This window comes from Lotus japonicus, chromosome 5 (genome assembly GCF_012489685.1).
Source record: "Lotus japonicus ecotype B-129 chromosome 5, LjGifu_v1.2".
NCBI lineage: Eukaryota > Viridiplantae > Streptophyta > Magnoliopsida > Fabales > Fabaceae > Lotus > Lotus japonicus.
The window spans coordinates 61,490,648-61,506,413 of record NC_080045.1 but is presented as its reverse complement, the minus strand read 5'-3'; the positions used below and the strand labels follow the sequence as shown (position 1 = coordinate 61,506,413).

Below are 15,766 nucleotides of genomic sequence, written 5' to 3'. Positions count from 1 at the left end.
GCACTTTTTTCTTTAACAAGTCTTCGAGCGTTGTATCCTCCTTGCAAAACAAATAATGGCTTGCCGCACCGCCAACCCCTCCCATCAGTCCTAATGCATCCTCCTTGCAGATTCACAGTCACATGTCCAACTGCCACAATTTGTTGAATGTTTGGTTTTCCTTTAGCCCGTCTTCGTGCTTGTATGATGTTTCTCCGAGCCGCCCTGCAACGAGCTCTGCGATCCTGATTCTGCCTCACTGAAAAATAAATAAAATTGCAAAACCATTTATAGTTAAAAAAATACATATAGAGAATATTACCTGGAACCAAAACATCCATGCAATCAATCTGACATATAAGTGACCCTTGTGGCTGAGAGAGTGACATAACTTAACCCACTTGGAATGAAGGACTGACTTGATAAAAAATGATTTCACTTGGTCAACCAACAATACTCTAGCCTTCTTTTAATGTAAATTTCGTAAGCCAGAAAAAGAATTCAACTCACAAGCATGCATACATTATTACATATCATTGGTAAAATTACAGTGTTGACAGCAATGAAGATAAGGTAGCAGCACCTTTTTTATCATAGTCCGCATACAGTTCTAACTATGCATATTATATGACAAAACAACATGTTAATATTGGAAAAGAAACATTCTATCACATAAAGCATATGTAAAACATTATTATTCATGTTTACCCGCATAATACATATATTGTGACAACTAAACACATATTTAAGGCAAATAGGAGAAATGACCATAGAGATTAAATCAGATTAGGGGGTTTTTCTATTTTTCTCTCACTCACTAAAAGACTGATGTGGATATTGGAGGGGTACAGGGCAGTATAAGCGTTACAACTGAGAGCATGAAAAAAATGATGACATGTACTATTTTGGAATGGATATAAAAAAAATGTTTTTTTTCTTTTTCTTCACTCACTCACTCACTCTCCGTGACCTTTTACTTTCTTCTGCATCACCCTTAGCTTCACTTTATTCTTCCTCCTTGCTCTCTAATGGCATTTTCTTTAATCTTGTGCAGGAGGAGCTCCATTTTCTCCCCCAAGTCAAATTCTTACACGCAGATGCTTTGATACGCTTTACTGAACTTGAGCCACGATATTTGCTTACTCATCAAAAAAGAAAGGTCGACGAAGCTGTAAGAGAAACTAAAAAACACTACATTTATCGGAAGAAGCCTAGAGTATTGTTGGTTAACCAAGTGAAAGCATGTTTTATCAAGTCACAATCCTTCATTCCAAGTGTGTTAGGTTATGTCTTAGCTTGTTGTGTGGTGGAGGAGGTAGATGATTCATATTTGTAAGTTGTTCAAATATTGAGGACCAAGCTTTACAAAGGGGGATTCATCGGGTAACCCCAAATGAGACATAAACCTTTCATATGAATGATCAACAAAAGGCTGAAAAAGATAGACATCTAACTGAGCAAGATAGGACGGTGCTAGAAGCAATGGAAATAGCTGGAAAACACTACAATGTTTGGAATAAGCCTACGAAGCTGGTTGAGTAAGTAGAAGGAATTTTAATCAAGATCCAACCCTTCATTCCAAGTGGGTTAGCTGGTGTTTTAACTTGTTGTCTCATTGATGAGGGAGAGAGATCATCCAAGTGTGCTATTCACAAACTAAGGAAGATTTTTTCCAAAGGGAGATTTTACCCCAAACCCTCAATGGTATTTAAAGATGTGTCATTGGAGAGATTCAACCCCATATCCAAGATACTTGTATATTTGGAACTTTAAGAAAAACGGAGACAAGAAGAGGAGGAAGAAGTTAACATACTCCCTCCGGTCCTATTTATAAGCATGAAAGAGAAGAAAAATCTTGGTCCTTTTTATAAGAACCAAATGAAAGTTTGAGCTATATTAATTATTTTTTTCCAATGATGCCCTTATTAATTCTAGCTTGTAAAATGTGTCTCATTAATTATTCTCTCTCTTTCCCACTTTCCAACACTAATAACAAAGGGTAATTTTGGAAGTTTATTTTGATTCAAGACATATTTAATGCATTTTATCTAGTTTAACTACATTTCTTAAACTATGTGATTTTTTTTTTGCTGCTTATAAATAGGACCGGAGGGAGTACTTTTTTAGAGAATTTTATATTTTCTGTTCGTATGCCATGGAGGCCGAGCAAATCTAAGCATTTTTTTGTTATCAAAACACGCCCTTGCACTTCCCTTGAATTTCACATAATTAATGTGTTGGTTATGTGTATCTTGGAAATGAACACCGAAGAAGAGCATTTTATTGAATTGATAAGGAAGGAGCTTTCCCAAACATCTCTTAGTCAAGATTTCAATGTTGGCCCTAGTTATCTGAGGAAGAAGAAAGGAGTGGGAGCTGATTTCAGAAAATTGATGAAGAAGTGCAGTGATTTATGGAGAAGCAAGGCTTTTAATAAAAACTTATGGAAGAACTATAACTTATTTTAGAATTTCTCTGAGTTTGAAGGAAAGAGCATTCATGCCTGCTATTCACAAACTAATGAAGAAGCTTTCCGAGGGGAGATTCTACCCCATACCCACAATGTTCCCTAAAGAAGAGGTTTCATCGGAGATAATCTACCCCATATCCAAGATACTTATTTCACATAATGTGTTGGTTTTGTGTATCTTGGAATAGAACACTAAAGAAGAGCATCCTAAACGAATACTTGCTCCAATTTTGTTTATGTACAGTGGGACATGGATTGCAAGGTTCCTGTTGGGTTTGGGATGTCTGTTGTTCTTGATGCAGTTAAAAGAACTTTCTTTCAAACAAGATACCTGAGGTTCACATTTATGTGAGAGCTTTCATGGATGTCTATAGCCTTTGTAGTGATAGCAAATACTAGCTTTTCAATGTTGGGATCCAAACTCATGAATAATATAAGTGTGTTTCAAAACATATCTTTCTAAATTCTTTCTTTTCCTTTATGAAAATTGATTCTTATTATTATGACATAGATCCTTAAGACCCAAAGAAGATAACTCTTAGAGATATAAAGTATGCTCACACTTGCCTCTTCATGAGAATCTGATGTACCAAAAATATATCAAACTAAAGACCCATTTCTACGGTCTTCTTTGTAATTCGTGTGATATATCAAATATAGTGATAGTGGTTCGAGAAAGTAGGTCAATAGCAATGCTTGCCAAAAAGCTCATATTGTGAACTATTTGATCATTATATGAATAACAAAGTGGCTCCCAACCAGCCATGTCGAATATATAATTTTCACCCTTACTAGTGCATATAATCCCCACACATAATTAAAATTTGAGAATAACAATGACATAAGTTCAAAAAAGAGAATAACAATGACATTGTTATATAAATTTCCACGGATGAAATTTTTAATATTCTCATTGTAAATAAAGATAAGATTTTCTGAGAATATAAAACAAAAAAATTCCCTAAATTTATGAAGCCCAAATGATAGGTGAAACAAGTCTGCTTAGACCATTGGATTACAGATAGGATTGTTTGTGCTCCCAGGAATCAAGGGTCGAAGCAGAAGCAATCATCATTCGAATTCATCGAAGACACTGTCTTCAAAATGACACAATCGTTGGCAATGGTTTCTTCTACTGTGTTATGTCCTAAACTGGGGGCATGTGCAGTGTCACTGTCCCCCTCTGCAACTCCACACACAAAAATCCAACGTTTTCATCTCTCTTCATGGTTATCTCCAATGGGTCGAAGCCTTTTCTCACCTTGGAATGGTTTAAAGCATCTGGGTATCTCAACTAAACCAAAACCTCTTTTTCATATAGGTAACGATCAATTCTCATGTGGGTTTGTTTTCTCATATGGGGTTTCATGTTTGTTGAGCTCATTGTAGTTGTTTGCAGATAGAAAGGGTAGGTGTAAGGGTAAGCTGGTTTATGCTTCTCTCTTTGGAGTTGGAGCCCCTGAAGCCCTGGTTATTGGGGTCGTTGCTTTACTGGTTTTTGGTCCTAAGGGTCTTGCTGAGGTGAGTTTGTGTTTGTACCACTCTTGCTTTGGCTTCATTCTCAGTTTACAAGAATTATGAATGCCTTTGTCTCTGCAATTTTCGTTAGATGTTTGCTGTATGCGAATTTGCAAATACTGGTTATTCGGATAGTTTAAAGGATCTTGGATGATTGTATATCTTGTTAAGACTTGAGTTTTCTATTCTAAAAGGTTAATATGTTGATCATTTTTTGATGAAGTGGTTTGGTACTTTGTCAAGGAACCATCCATCTAACAGTTTGAGTAATTAGGTGGAGGTCCAAGACTGGTTTTTATCTGAAAAATTCATAAAAGCATATCCTTGCAAGAAGTTTGTTTCTTTTTAATGTAGCTCATCAGGGTGAATGTGTGTAATAGCATATAGTGGACTTGAAGAGTCCTGTTATTTCTTGTTTTGTAATTGGAGGTAAAAATGGGCTATTGCACCATACTTGTTAGGTAGAATGAGCATCAAGTTGGAAATTATTGGGCTACCTATCAGCCATGGTTGGTGCCTTTGTTTCTTAAATAAAAATGTTAAAGTTACTCATTAGTTGCAGGCGGTTTACGTACGTAGAATGGTTGAGAAATGTATAAGAATACTGTATCAGATGATGAATTTTTCCCAAGTTCTGAGAATCCTTAATTTTTCATGCTAATCTTACTGGATATGTTACAACTTTGTGTTCAAACTCTAGCTAAGAGATAGGATATGGCTCCCTCTCTTTATGTTATTTACCAAATAATATACAGTGAAACAATGCGAGATAATGTGTTGTTCCACATATTTGCTTGAGAGAATGTTTTAGGGAAGCTGTGTAAGTTGTCCTGTTATTCATGGTATGATAATCTCATAATCGTCCACATTCTCCGATGATTGTTAGTATTGAACAAGACTAACTTGAGACAGTTTAAGCTGACTAGAGAGGAACCCTTGAGACTTAATGGATACATTACTTACAAATTTTGTGAAGTCGTTGTTGTTGCTGGTTGTAAATATTTCTTCTCTTTTTTTCTTTTCTTATCTACTGAGTCATTGAATGCAGGTTGCTCGAAATCTGGGAAAAACATTGCGTACATTTCAACCGACCATTAGAGAGCTTCAGGTTGGTGCAAAATACTTTAGACTAAATTGCTATGCTGATGCCACTTTCTTGATGCTTTGACTTTATTGAATGCCATTTTCCCCCTTTAGGATGTTTCAAGGGAATTTAAAAGTACACTTGAACGAGAGATTGGTCTCGATGACATTTCAAGTCCAACACAGAACCCATACAATTCCAATTTCCAAAACACCACATCAACTCCATCATCCACTGATAGTACAAAGAGTTCTCCGATTGCTGTTGACCCTGGTGAGTAATCTACTATCTATTTTCTTACTTGCTAAGCAGTTTATAAAATCTGGACTGGTTATTTATTCTTATACAACGAATGACTGATTATTTGTTTCACCTTTCCTGCATGCATTTTCTTTTTCTGTTCATATGTTTCTATAGTTGCTTGTAAGAATAAGTACTCTTTTAACAAAAGAAAAAAGGAGCTTGCACTTACGTCTGAAATGGAACAATTAATAGGTCAATTGGTATCTCACAGGCCCTTACCAAGGTGCTATTGTTATGAGGTGGAGGTCCGATCCCACATACACCTATTTCCCACTCCCACTAGTGCATCCTACAACTGGAGTGGAAAGTGGAATAATAAAAGAAGTCATGCAACTAACGGATCTAAATTATGAAATTGAATCTTAATGATTTGATGAAAACTTCCAGAAACTTGATTGTGAACTCTACTCAAGCTTATTTATCATTCGGATCCTCCCTTTGTTCAGTAGATCAGGTGAGGTATTCACACTGATTTGAGCTTTAGACTTGATGGATTCCCATGAATCATGATTCATGAAGTAAGAGCAGTTGTTTTATACATATTGATGTATAGGTTGTCTAGGTAGGTTTGAGATTATTTCCAACTAAGTATGTCTTAGGTAGCCAGAAGATAACAATCTTTTTTCCTTTGAGATTAAAGTTAGTAAATATAGACAAAGAAGCAAAGTATGTTTGTAAACTTCTATTATTCTGCTGATATTATTTTTGTATTGTTAGGTCATTCTCTTTTATGAACTTGACATCACTAACAACTAGTTTAGTACTGTCATTAAAGAACTATCCCAAAAGTTTAAAATGTTGAGTAACGAAACATGAATGGTATGGACTCTAGACAACTTGTCATACGGGCTCTGATATCATGTCATGAACCAATTATCAAAACAACTTAAGTTGTTAGGTGAAGACACATGAATGATTTTATATTATACTTCTAATGAGGATCAAAGTCCAAAATGCTGAGAAATAGTTCAACTTAAGATGTAATATTCTCATATATAGGTTTAATTGGTTAGCAATAATCCAAGGAGGTGAACTACTACTAGGTACAAGTTACGAGTTACAACGGCATAGTTCACTTGCTCAGAAATAGTTCAGAAGTTTCTTTTCTTAAAGGAAAGAAACTGCACACTTTGGTAATAAAATCCGATACAGTTTTTAAAGAAATTTTACTGTTTGTTTGTCTTGATAGTTGATACCTCCCAGAACCGAATGGATCATAATGATATTACATAAACACAAGAGTTTTCTTTTTCTTCATATGCTGTGGCTGAAGACAAGTACTACTAGATATCATGTACACCACTGTTATCAAATATTAATTACGGCATTTGATCACCCGCTTGGTTAAGAAATGATATTTGTTTCTGCCTAATAATGCAAGTTCCAAAATTGCCAACATACAAGCTTGATGACAAATACCAGAGTGAAATTATCTCTCATAATGCAGATGGCACGCAAGATCCAAGTAGAGCATACAGCTCTGAAGAGTATCTTAAGATTACAGAGGAGCAGCTAAAGGCATCTGCTGCACAACAGCAACAGGGACAGACACCCCCTCGTAAAGAAGGCGAGTTGGAACCTCAAATCCAGCCTCTTGGTTAGTCTTTTTGGTGGCAGTTTTCTCTGTTTTTACCCCACTTTCCATCTTTTTTACTTCACCATACTTACTTTGATATGGACATATGGTTGTTCAGCTGCTAAGGAAACAGCTACTACTGTGTCACCGCCTCAGAAGCCAGAAAGTGAGACAATACCTCAGGATTCATAGGGAGTAACTAGTAACTTGTCCAATTATCTGTTCAGTACCAGGAATGTGGGCACTACTATTAGCTTGATTGATGGGAAAATGAATGAGGGTCACACAATTTTGTTGCCTCCTTGTCACTTGAGTTGTGTAAAAAGTAAAGAAGAAAACTATTGACATGTAGTGTTTTCTGAATTTATTGTAGTTATTAGTTGATGACTTACCAATGTTGATCATCTTCCACACACCCTGCCCCCTATAATAATTTAAATACTATTTAAGAAAAGAAAAATATGATCATATGCATTCAGAAAATGCTATGGCAGTAGTTGGATTCATGAGTACCAGCAAGCAATTTATGGTAAGTTTTTATTGGTCATGAGATTTCACAATCAATAGTCGAAATTCATTATATAATTGTCATTTAAACCTCTAGCATTCTCACCACCAAGCGCGTAGATCAATTGGTGCGGAGTTGCTCTACCTTAAGTACGGGTCTAGTGTTCGATTCCTTGTGAATGCGTTATTTAAACTAGAACAACCTTGTATCAATTGATTTACGCGCTTGATGGTATTTAGTCAATTTTTTTTTTGGTACAAAGAGCAAAACAACCAAATGTTTAGTCTGTTACTCTGTTTAAGGTTAAAATATGTTACAAAAAAAAAGCAATAAGTTAAAATAATAAAACTATTTAGTCAATGTTTTAGCTTTCAGTAATAAATTTTAGATGCTTTTGATAATAAATTTGATTCCCTTAATTCTACATCACTTTTTGAAATTGTGTCATTCTACTTAAAGGTTCAATTTAACACATTACCCCCAAAAACCTCGAGTTAAAACTATAAAATAAAAAAACCGAGCCATGCAAAACAACCTAAAATTAGATCATAAAGAATGACCTAAACAAGATTCGATTAACCAATTCATACATTTGTTTGGAATCTCCGAACAGTTCATTATTAACCTAACGATTCAAATATACTCCATTATTGCCACGGGAAGCACGATTTAAAACTACATTCTTTGAAAAACAAATGATAAAATAATACATGAAATGTAACTAATTTTACAGTAATCCAACGTTTTTATTCCCCTAATTAACCAATGCAATCGCCAGCGCTACCAAAAGAATGAACAAACAAAATGAGAATAATTTTCTTCCCATTTATATTGGCGGGGAAAAAAATTACACGGATACATCAACATGCGACTTTGTCCATAGAGTTATGTTACAACATATTCATTTGTCTGAATGCTTCAAAATCTAGATAGCCTGGTGGTGGTTGTGCATGAAACCCATACATTTCAGGTACTTTATCATCTGAAGGCAATACAGAACCTTCACGTCCCTTAAAGCTCTCCAGAGGTGAAGAAGCCCAAGGAGCTGAGGTAGAAGGGTTTGAGCTAGAAGCGTCTTGGCTGGCACCAAGTGCAGTTGGATTCTGCGGCGAATTTCCGGCAGGCCTTCTGTTTGACGCACTTCCTGACGTCAGAGAAATGGATACTGATTGCTGTTGCTGCATTTGTTGCTGGTTCTTCATTGGGGACTTTGGCCTGAGTGCCTCTATATCAGGAGTAGTCACCACCAGATGAGGTGCCTCTGGAGGTGGATTTCTTCCTCCACCTCCCTGCCAAACTTTCCCATCTTTGTCAGCAAAACTCTTCACATATGCCTGAATTTTACCAGATTCAATCAGTTTGGTTAATCAGTCCAGAGAACACAAACAATCAGCATAACATACTGGAGATAACAATGAGTGCAATCTCTTTTGGTGCCCCCAGATTACATATCTAAATATGATAGAATGAATTCTTAACACAAAACACACCATTATCAAGTGAACTGAAGAGTAAGATAGGTTTCAAAATATTTTATTATCAGACAGAAACTTTGGCCATAGAGGCTAATAACAAATAACTCAGTTAATGGCTACACTCCGATTAATTTAACTAATATTAGCTGTGAACCTTTCCCCATCAACTTGGCCTATGATGAGAAGACTGGGCTCACGAAACACTAGGACGTAACATCAGGCACAGATAAGATGGTGCATAATTTACTCAACTTTTAAAGAGAAAAATATACGAAGATAACAATGAAAAGAAAGGCAGGTATGAATAGTTGACTTCAATAACACGTAGGTAAACAAGCATTCCAATTTTCTTACCTCTTTATGGAAATTTGAAGACGTCAGTTCTTTACCAAGAGTCAGCCAACCAGATCGGATATTGTGGTCTTCACCAAATAGTTCAAGCCTTCTCCTTCCAAGGGCAAAGTGCTCAACGATCCTATACATGTCTTCAGGTTTTTGTGTTGAACCTGTAGCATATGAGCAAGAATTTCAAGAGAAACACATTTTATTCCTCCATACAATCATAAAGGCAGGTAGAAGAAACCAAACCTTTTTATCTGAAACAGCTTTCATACAATTTAAGTTTTCCAGTTTAGGTATATAATTTTTTCCATTATTTAAGGCTGAGTGTGAACACCTACGTTGTGACAAAGGCAAGCAAGGTCTGCTCAGTCTAAGAAATGTGGTCAAGATCGAGATTTTACTTAGGATTGGGAGGTGAAAGATCATAAGTTGGAGGATCATAGATCAGATTGTAAGATAAGACCCTACTAGATATAAAACTTTTACTTAAACATATACAGATATGCATACATATAAAATCACATAGATAAGGAAGATAACCTCTGAATCACATCATTGAAGAAAACTATTTTTTTTCTTCCTGAAATGGTAGAAAACTTAAATTGAAAATTCATAAGCATAAGATCACATAAGTTTGTCATATTAGAATTAGTTCATAACATAAAACTAATACTGAAAACCCAGAAAGTGAGAGACAGAGACAGAACCACAAGTCCACAACACAACACCTACACACAGAACTGCAGGGTGAATAAGACAGAGGGTGGGAGTTTGAACTTTGAACTGCATGGCAAAGAAGACAGTCTTTCGAACTTCAAACTTCGAACAAGGAGCAAAAGTACAGAACCAAACGTCTCAAACAAGGAGCAGTCTCGATCAGGAAGTCAGAGATTCGACTTGACCGAACAAAGAAGATTGCAGTGAAAGAGGGAGGAGGGGGGATTGCAAATTCTTCAATGTTTTCAGGTTAGGGTTTTCAGTGAAAGAGGAACGAGGAATGGGATCTGAAATGGGTAAAAGTACAGTGCCAAAATTGGGGAAGAGAACGGGTCTCCCGATTCACGACCCTTAAGCCCATGAAGAATGAAAACGGATCAGATCTGCGATCCTATGATCCTGCAAAAGAATGCGATCTCACATGGAATCCCACTGAGTCGCAATCCCACATGCGATTGGAGTGCACTGCTTGGATAGTAATAAACCTTTCTCTTGATCAAAATCATGATTTTGACAACACTATTCTGAAGCATAAAACAGAGCATGATTAATGAGAAAAATCCCAAGATAATAAACATGAAATCACAATTATTGGAGGTGAATTATCAATCTAATTTCATCAGATGTCCAAAGCCAAAGGAAGAACTCCACTGGACAAACCTATCAGCCTATAGGTATAATGTGGCCTACAATGGCACATAATGACTAATTTTACCAAGATGATGGATTGTGAAATGACAAATGAGGAAATTAAGTAGGAGGTAAGGATCTAAAAATCCTCATTTCAATTCCATGATTAACATGTTGGGCCTCCACTCTGATCTTGTCAAATTGTTAGTTTATTCTTAAGTTGTTGGAATAGGATTTTGTCAGATTAGTCAGACAGATTTTGCACTGAGCTTCTGCTCCATAATATTTTGTTGCATTGCAGGTTCAACTTATTAAGTTGTTGGAAAAGAATGTCAGATTAGTTAAACAGTTTTTGCACTGAGCTTCTGCTCCATAAAATTTTGTTGAATTGCAGGTTCAACTTATTTTTGAATATCACCTATATCACCTATTGAGAAAAAGATGATAGAATCTAGCCTAAGATGGTTTAGTCATGTAACATTACTACAAGAGACTCCAAAGATAATTGATCAAATGAAAGATAGCCTGATAAACAGTACTAGAGAAGCACTGGCAAATTATAAGCAAAACCATGAAAAAAGACCATGATCTAAATACCCTTTATCTAAAACTTGGTTATTGACCAAACACAATGGTGTTGTTTGATTTATACCACAAACTTCACCTCGTGGGAAAGATTTTTTTTTTCTAATTGCTGTTTGTTTTTGTAGCTTATACCTATTTTTATCTCAGATTTAATGTAAACCTCAAAACTTGTGTTATGGGCAAAGTAAATTCTAGCAGAAAGACAATTTGTATTATTTATATTATAAGCGCAATTGATAAACTAACCATAAGGAGGTTCTTCAGCAATAATCACATCCGTGTCAATGTTGGCATGAATTATATGACCATCAGTACTTCGACGAACAGTTCCTTTAATGCCCATCAAGCAGTGCTCCTACACCACAATAAAATAAAACAGTTTAAGGAAGATTGCTATATTTACTAAGTACTATATGTAAGCTCATATGTTGACATGAAGCAATGGGAGTACAACAGATGAATTTTAACTGACCTTTGAATGTTGAAATAAAGTATGTGCATCATGCCGCAGTGCTGAACCTGCACTACTTTTGTTTGTCTTTACCCAACATATATCTTCACACCTACGAAATCCCCACTGTAGAAACCAAGTTCCAACCCCCATAAAGAAAATTAATATAAAGATAGATATTGAGCAAAAGAGGACAAAAATAGATTATGAACCATACACAATTAAGCCAAATTGCATTTTTAATTCCAACATCCAAAAAGTTTACCTTCTTTAGACATTGACGACCTTGTTCAAGGCCTACTCCGTCACCCACCCAAAGAAATATGAAAGAAGGTGTATCCGCTATAGCCTTAAGAAAGGGATGAAACAAGTGAGATATCTAATTCAAAAGATAAAAATACTATGCATTTGAAAAAAGGAAACCAAAAGGAAGACATCATTACATATTTAAATATATATCACAAACTAATATACAACTAGCTCTTAAAGGAACATGACCAATATGTGATTAAACCCACTACAAAAAATGAAACTTAAAAGGCTAGCAAAAGATTCAATGCCCCAATACTCTGCCAATTTCACATTATTAACCTTATCCTTAAATTGCAACACAGGGTATTTAAAATTACTAGTAATTAGCCCACCCAATTTACACAAGAAGGGGGAAAAGACCTTCATGTGCATTTGAAGCCTAGGGAGGATGAAAATGCTAAGACTGAAATAACACTAACAAGAGAATGTGTTGCAAAAACAGAATTATAGTATACCTCAATCTTGAGATTCATTATTTCTTCAAATGTCCAGTACTCCATGTGGTCAGCAACACCAGGGGCGCGGTGTACATACTCCTCCCACGGGGGATCTACAAGAATGACATCGAACTTCGTTCCAAAGAACTCTGGAGTCAATTCAAACTCTTTCAGATCACACTTATAATACATGGGAGCCGTTGCAGATTTTTCCACAATCTCATCCTTTTTCTGTATAAGCTCCCTAAGCTTAGGGTAGTCCTCTACTACATTTGTGAGCTCAAGCTCTCTAATAAAATTCTGCGGCCGCATCCCAGTGTCAACAAAGTTTTGAGAGTAATCATTCTGTTCACCTCTGGAAGGAGCTTTGCCAAGACTTCCACCTTTAGGAGGAACCCAACCCCCTGGAATTTTATCAGGTGCTGTTCCTCTAGCCATTGGTCCTGTAGGATTAAAACCAGGACTAGAAATGCTTGGGGGAATTCCCCTTCCAGGGCCTGATTGGTTATAAAACATTGCAGGATTTGGTTGGTTACCTATATTAGCAGCATTAAATCTTGGACCTGAAGGACTCGGGGGTACAGGAGAAACAACAGGTGGAACACCCATTATATTCATATCGACACCTCGACCTCCATGCCAAATAGCTGGAGTAAAAGGTGAAATGAAGACTCCAGGGGACATTGGTGGACCAGGAGCAGGTGACATACCATGGGTAAGGGTCTGCATTGGCCCAGGCGGAGGCATGCCAATAGGTCCATAGGGTGATCCCATCATTGGCAATGGCATTCCAACCTGCTGATTGTCTCTCCCAGTAGGCCTAATCCTTCCTCCTCTACTAATCCTGTTCCCTTTTATTCCTTGTGGACCAGCTCTGTTAAAGGATCCAGACTCCTGGTTTCCATATTGAGGCTGCAAGCCACCACTGTTAGAGTTTTGCCCACCAGTACTTCGAGCAGATCCAACACCTTTCTGACTTCTTCCTCTCCCCCCATAAAACTCATAGTCATCATCAGCATATCGCTCCTTCAGGTCTTCACCGGGTGTCCCGGAACCAGATAAATCATTCCTTCTTGCTCTTTCTTCCTGATTTTGTGGCCAGTCTTCATAATTATTGCCTGACTTAGCATTGTACTGTTGATTACCTTCAGGTCTCCGACTAAGGTTGGGCATAGATTCTGCTTTCCCATAGTCAACGAACTTGGGCTGAATCTCTATCACATCATAATTATCGTTTGAAATTCCAAATTTCGTTGATGTTTTCACAGCCTCTCCCCTGTTTCCATCTTTTCTACCACCAGGTCGACCATGAGGCCTATCATTGTCCATCCTGTCATAACCGTGTCTAGGCAACTCCCATTCTCTGCTGTGATCAAAGCCGCTGTCCTCATTTTTTGAATCTTTGTCAGCATTACTTGGTTGCCTCCTTTTCCAACTCTCCTTAGAACTTTCCCGATCTTTCCTCCTGTCATTCCAAGTATCATCTTTTCCTTTGGACCTGTCATCCTTATAGCCATCATTTTCGAGCTCCTTCCTTTTAAAGCTACCACTTCTTTCATAATCCATCTCTGAGTTCTCCGAATCCTGATGGCGTTTCCCACTCTTCTCGGGCGTCCTTGATCTGTTCGAGTTCCCGGTTTCTTTAGCAGTCTTATCCTTAACCTTCACATTCCCATCCTCATCTGCATTTCCTGGCCTGTCCCAGTTTTCAGCTCCATCATACCCGGTGGGCGTTCTGTGCCGCCTAGGCTTCTCAACCTTGTCCTCACGATAAACATCCACCACCTCCGACTTCCCTTTACTCTTCCCCCTCTCAGAATCACTCCTTCTATCCTCCTTACTTCCAGTTCCACCCTTCACAACCTTATCACCCCCAGAGCCTTTACTCTCCCCATGCTCAACTCTACCAGATCCACTCCTCTCCCTAGATCCATCCTCGCGCTTAGCACTCCTCAATTCCCCTTTCTCAGAACCACCTTCTTGTCCCCTTCTAACACTACCAGTAGTGTCAGCTTCATCCCATTTCCTCCTAGAACTCCTACCCTGCTCAGACGACCCCCGCCCGCCTTTCTCTCTGCCGGCTTCACTCCTATAATCCTCTTTACTGTGCGAATTACCATCATGCTTGGAACCCGAATTCGACGAAACCTTCCTCCCCTTCTCCCCACCTTCCAACTCACCATCCTCATACCAACTGCTAAGCTTCTCCAATGTGCTCTCCTCCTGCCTCTTCTTCATCAACGCATGCTTGGACCGCGAATCATAATCATCACCGCCACCTCCTCCCTCACCCTTGCTAGACCTCCTCCTCCTCCCGCCTCCCTCAGAAGCTTCACCCTCGCCGCGGTCACCGTCACCCTCATCCCCATTTACATACTTCCTCGACCTCTGCTTCCTCTTATCGGTCAATTCCCAATCCTCATCCTCCCTCTTGTCGGTTGAATCCATAACCATAATGAAACCTAAATGGTTTTTCTCACAGAAATTGAAACAAAGTATACTCACTGAATGGAAATTTTTCTATGTTTGTATGAAGAATAAGAACCCTAACCCTAATTTGGTGGTGAATGAAATGGAAATTGGAAACGAGAGAGAGGGTTTACCTTGCCGGCAACGGAGAATGGAGTTGACAGCACAAGAGTGGGAAAGGGAAGAAGAAAGGAAGAAGAGGGGCTTCCTCTGCGTTTTTTCTTCCTCAGCTAAACAAATCTCAAGATTGAAAAAAACTGTTTTGGGCCTGGCACCCTAAGACTATCTCAGTTGGACCTGGCCCAACATTATCATTGCATTTGTCCACCATTTCTTAGTTTTTATTCGGGTGAATGGTCACTTTGGTCCCTAAAGTTGTAGGTGTCGGGCATATTAGTCCCTATTCTTCATAAATGTCTCCCGTAGTCCCTAATGTTTGCAAACGTCGACCACGTTGGTCCTTGGCCGTTTTCCCGTTAGTGAACATTAACAGAGATAATGATTTGGCACGTTAAGTGTCCTAATGGCGTTGCCACGTGGATCTGAACGTTGGGGGAAACATTGAAACATCAATTTAGTCCCTTTCTTCCTTATAAGAACAAGAACCCTAGAACCCTAGAACATTGAAACATCAATTTTGTTATGATGGATGCTAGTGTATATGCAAAGGGAACTGGATGCTAGTGTATATGCAATTTTGTTTGGGAAGCCTAGCAAACCCAATACATTCACCTCCAAAATCAAGATCAAAACTTCCTACTCCAGAAAACCCAATCAATAAATCCCACACCTACCCAGAATCAGAAAACAAATTGGAATAAAACCAACCATATTCAAGAAAGAAAAATCAGTATCAATTTAACTCCATTAAATTCTTTTTACCCAAATCAGAAAACATAAAAACCCTAGA

At 37.8% G+C, this 15,766-nt stretch overlaps 2 protein-coding genes across 5 annotated transcripts; one reads left to right on the top strand and one right to left on the bottom strand.

Annotated features, from left to right (window-relative positions):
* Window positions 1-3,414: 3,414 nt before the first annotated feature.
* On the top strand, window positions 3,415-7,325 carry LOC130720423 (sec-independent protein translocase protein TATB, chloroplastic). 4 transcript variants are annotated; one of them, XM_057571066.1, is made up of 6 exons: window positions 3,416-3,770; window positions 3,849-3,970; window positions 5,016-5,075; window positions 5,165-5,324; window positions 6,736-6,951; window positions 7,049-7,325. In XM_057571066.1, exons 1-6 carry the CDS (start codon window positions 3,554-3,556, stop codon window positions 7,120-7,122), a joined length of 849 nt encoding a protein of 282 aa, XP_057427049.1. In that variant the 5' UTR covers window positions 3,416-3,553; the 3' UTR covers window positions 7,123-7,325. The 4 variants fall into 4 exon arrangements, with proteins under 4 accessions (XP_057427052.1, XP_057427051.1, XP_057427049.1 ...); XM_057571067.1 differs by having other exon boundaries at window positions 3,418-3,770; window positions 6,802-6,951; XM_057571069.1 differs by lacking the exons at window positions 6,736-6,951; window positions 7,049-7,325 and adding an exon at window positions 5,566-6,721 and having other exon boundaries at window positions 3,415-3,770.
* A 781-nt stretch (window positions 7,326-8,106) lies between these two features.
* Window positions 8,107-15,115, bottom strand: LOC130716843 (N6-adenosine-methyltransferase non-catalytic subunit MTB). Its single transcript, XM_057566858.1, has 7 exons — window positions 14,991-15,115; window positions 12,406-14,849; window positions 11,904-11,987; window positions 11,660-11,764; window positions 11,434-11,542; window positions 9,268-9,419; window positions 8,107-8,772 (listed from the first exon to the last, which is right to left on the bottom strand). The coding sequence occupies exons 2-7, from the start codon at window positions 14,839-14,841 to the stop codon at window positions 8,329-8,331; spliced, it is 3,330 nt and encodes a 1,109-aa protein (XP_057422841.1). The 5' UTR covers window positions 14,842-14,849; window positions 14,991-15,115; the 3' UTR covers window positions 8,107-8,328.
* Window positions 15,116-15,766: the final 651 nt, after the last annotated feature.

Coding starts and splice junctions, on each gene's coding strand:
- LOC130720423 (XM_057571066.1), top strand. CDS start 3,554: ATGACACAATCGTTGGCAATGGTTTCTTCTACTGTGTTATGTCCTAAA. Junction 3,771..3,848: donor AAAACCTCTTTTTCATATAG/GTAACGATCAAT, acceptor AGTTGTTTGCAG/ATAGAAAGGGTAGGTGTAAG. Junction 3,971..5,015: donor GTCCTAAGGGTCTTGCTGAG/GTGAGTTTGTGT, acceptor CATTGAATGCAG/GTTGCTCGAAATCTGGGAAA.
- LOC130716843 (XM_057566858.1), bottom strand. CDS start 14,841: ATGGTTATGGATTCAACCGACAAGAGGGAGGATGAGGATTGGGAATTG. Junction 11,765..11,903: donor GTCGTCAATGTCTAAAGAAG/GTAAACTTTTTG, acceptor TGGTTTCTACAG/TGGGGATTTCGTAGGTGTGA. Junction 11,543..11,659: donor CTTTATTTCAACATTCAAAG/GTCAGTTAAAAT, acceptor ATTGTGGTGTAG/GAGCACTGCTTGATGGGCAT.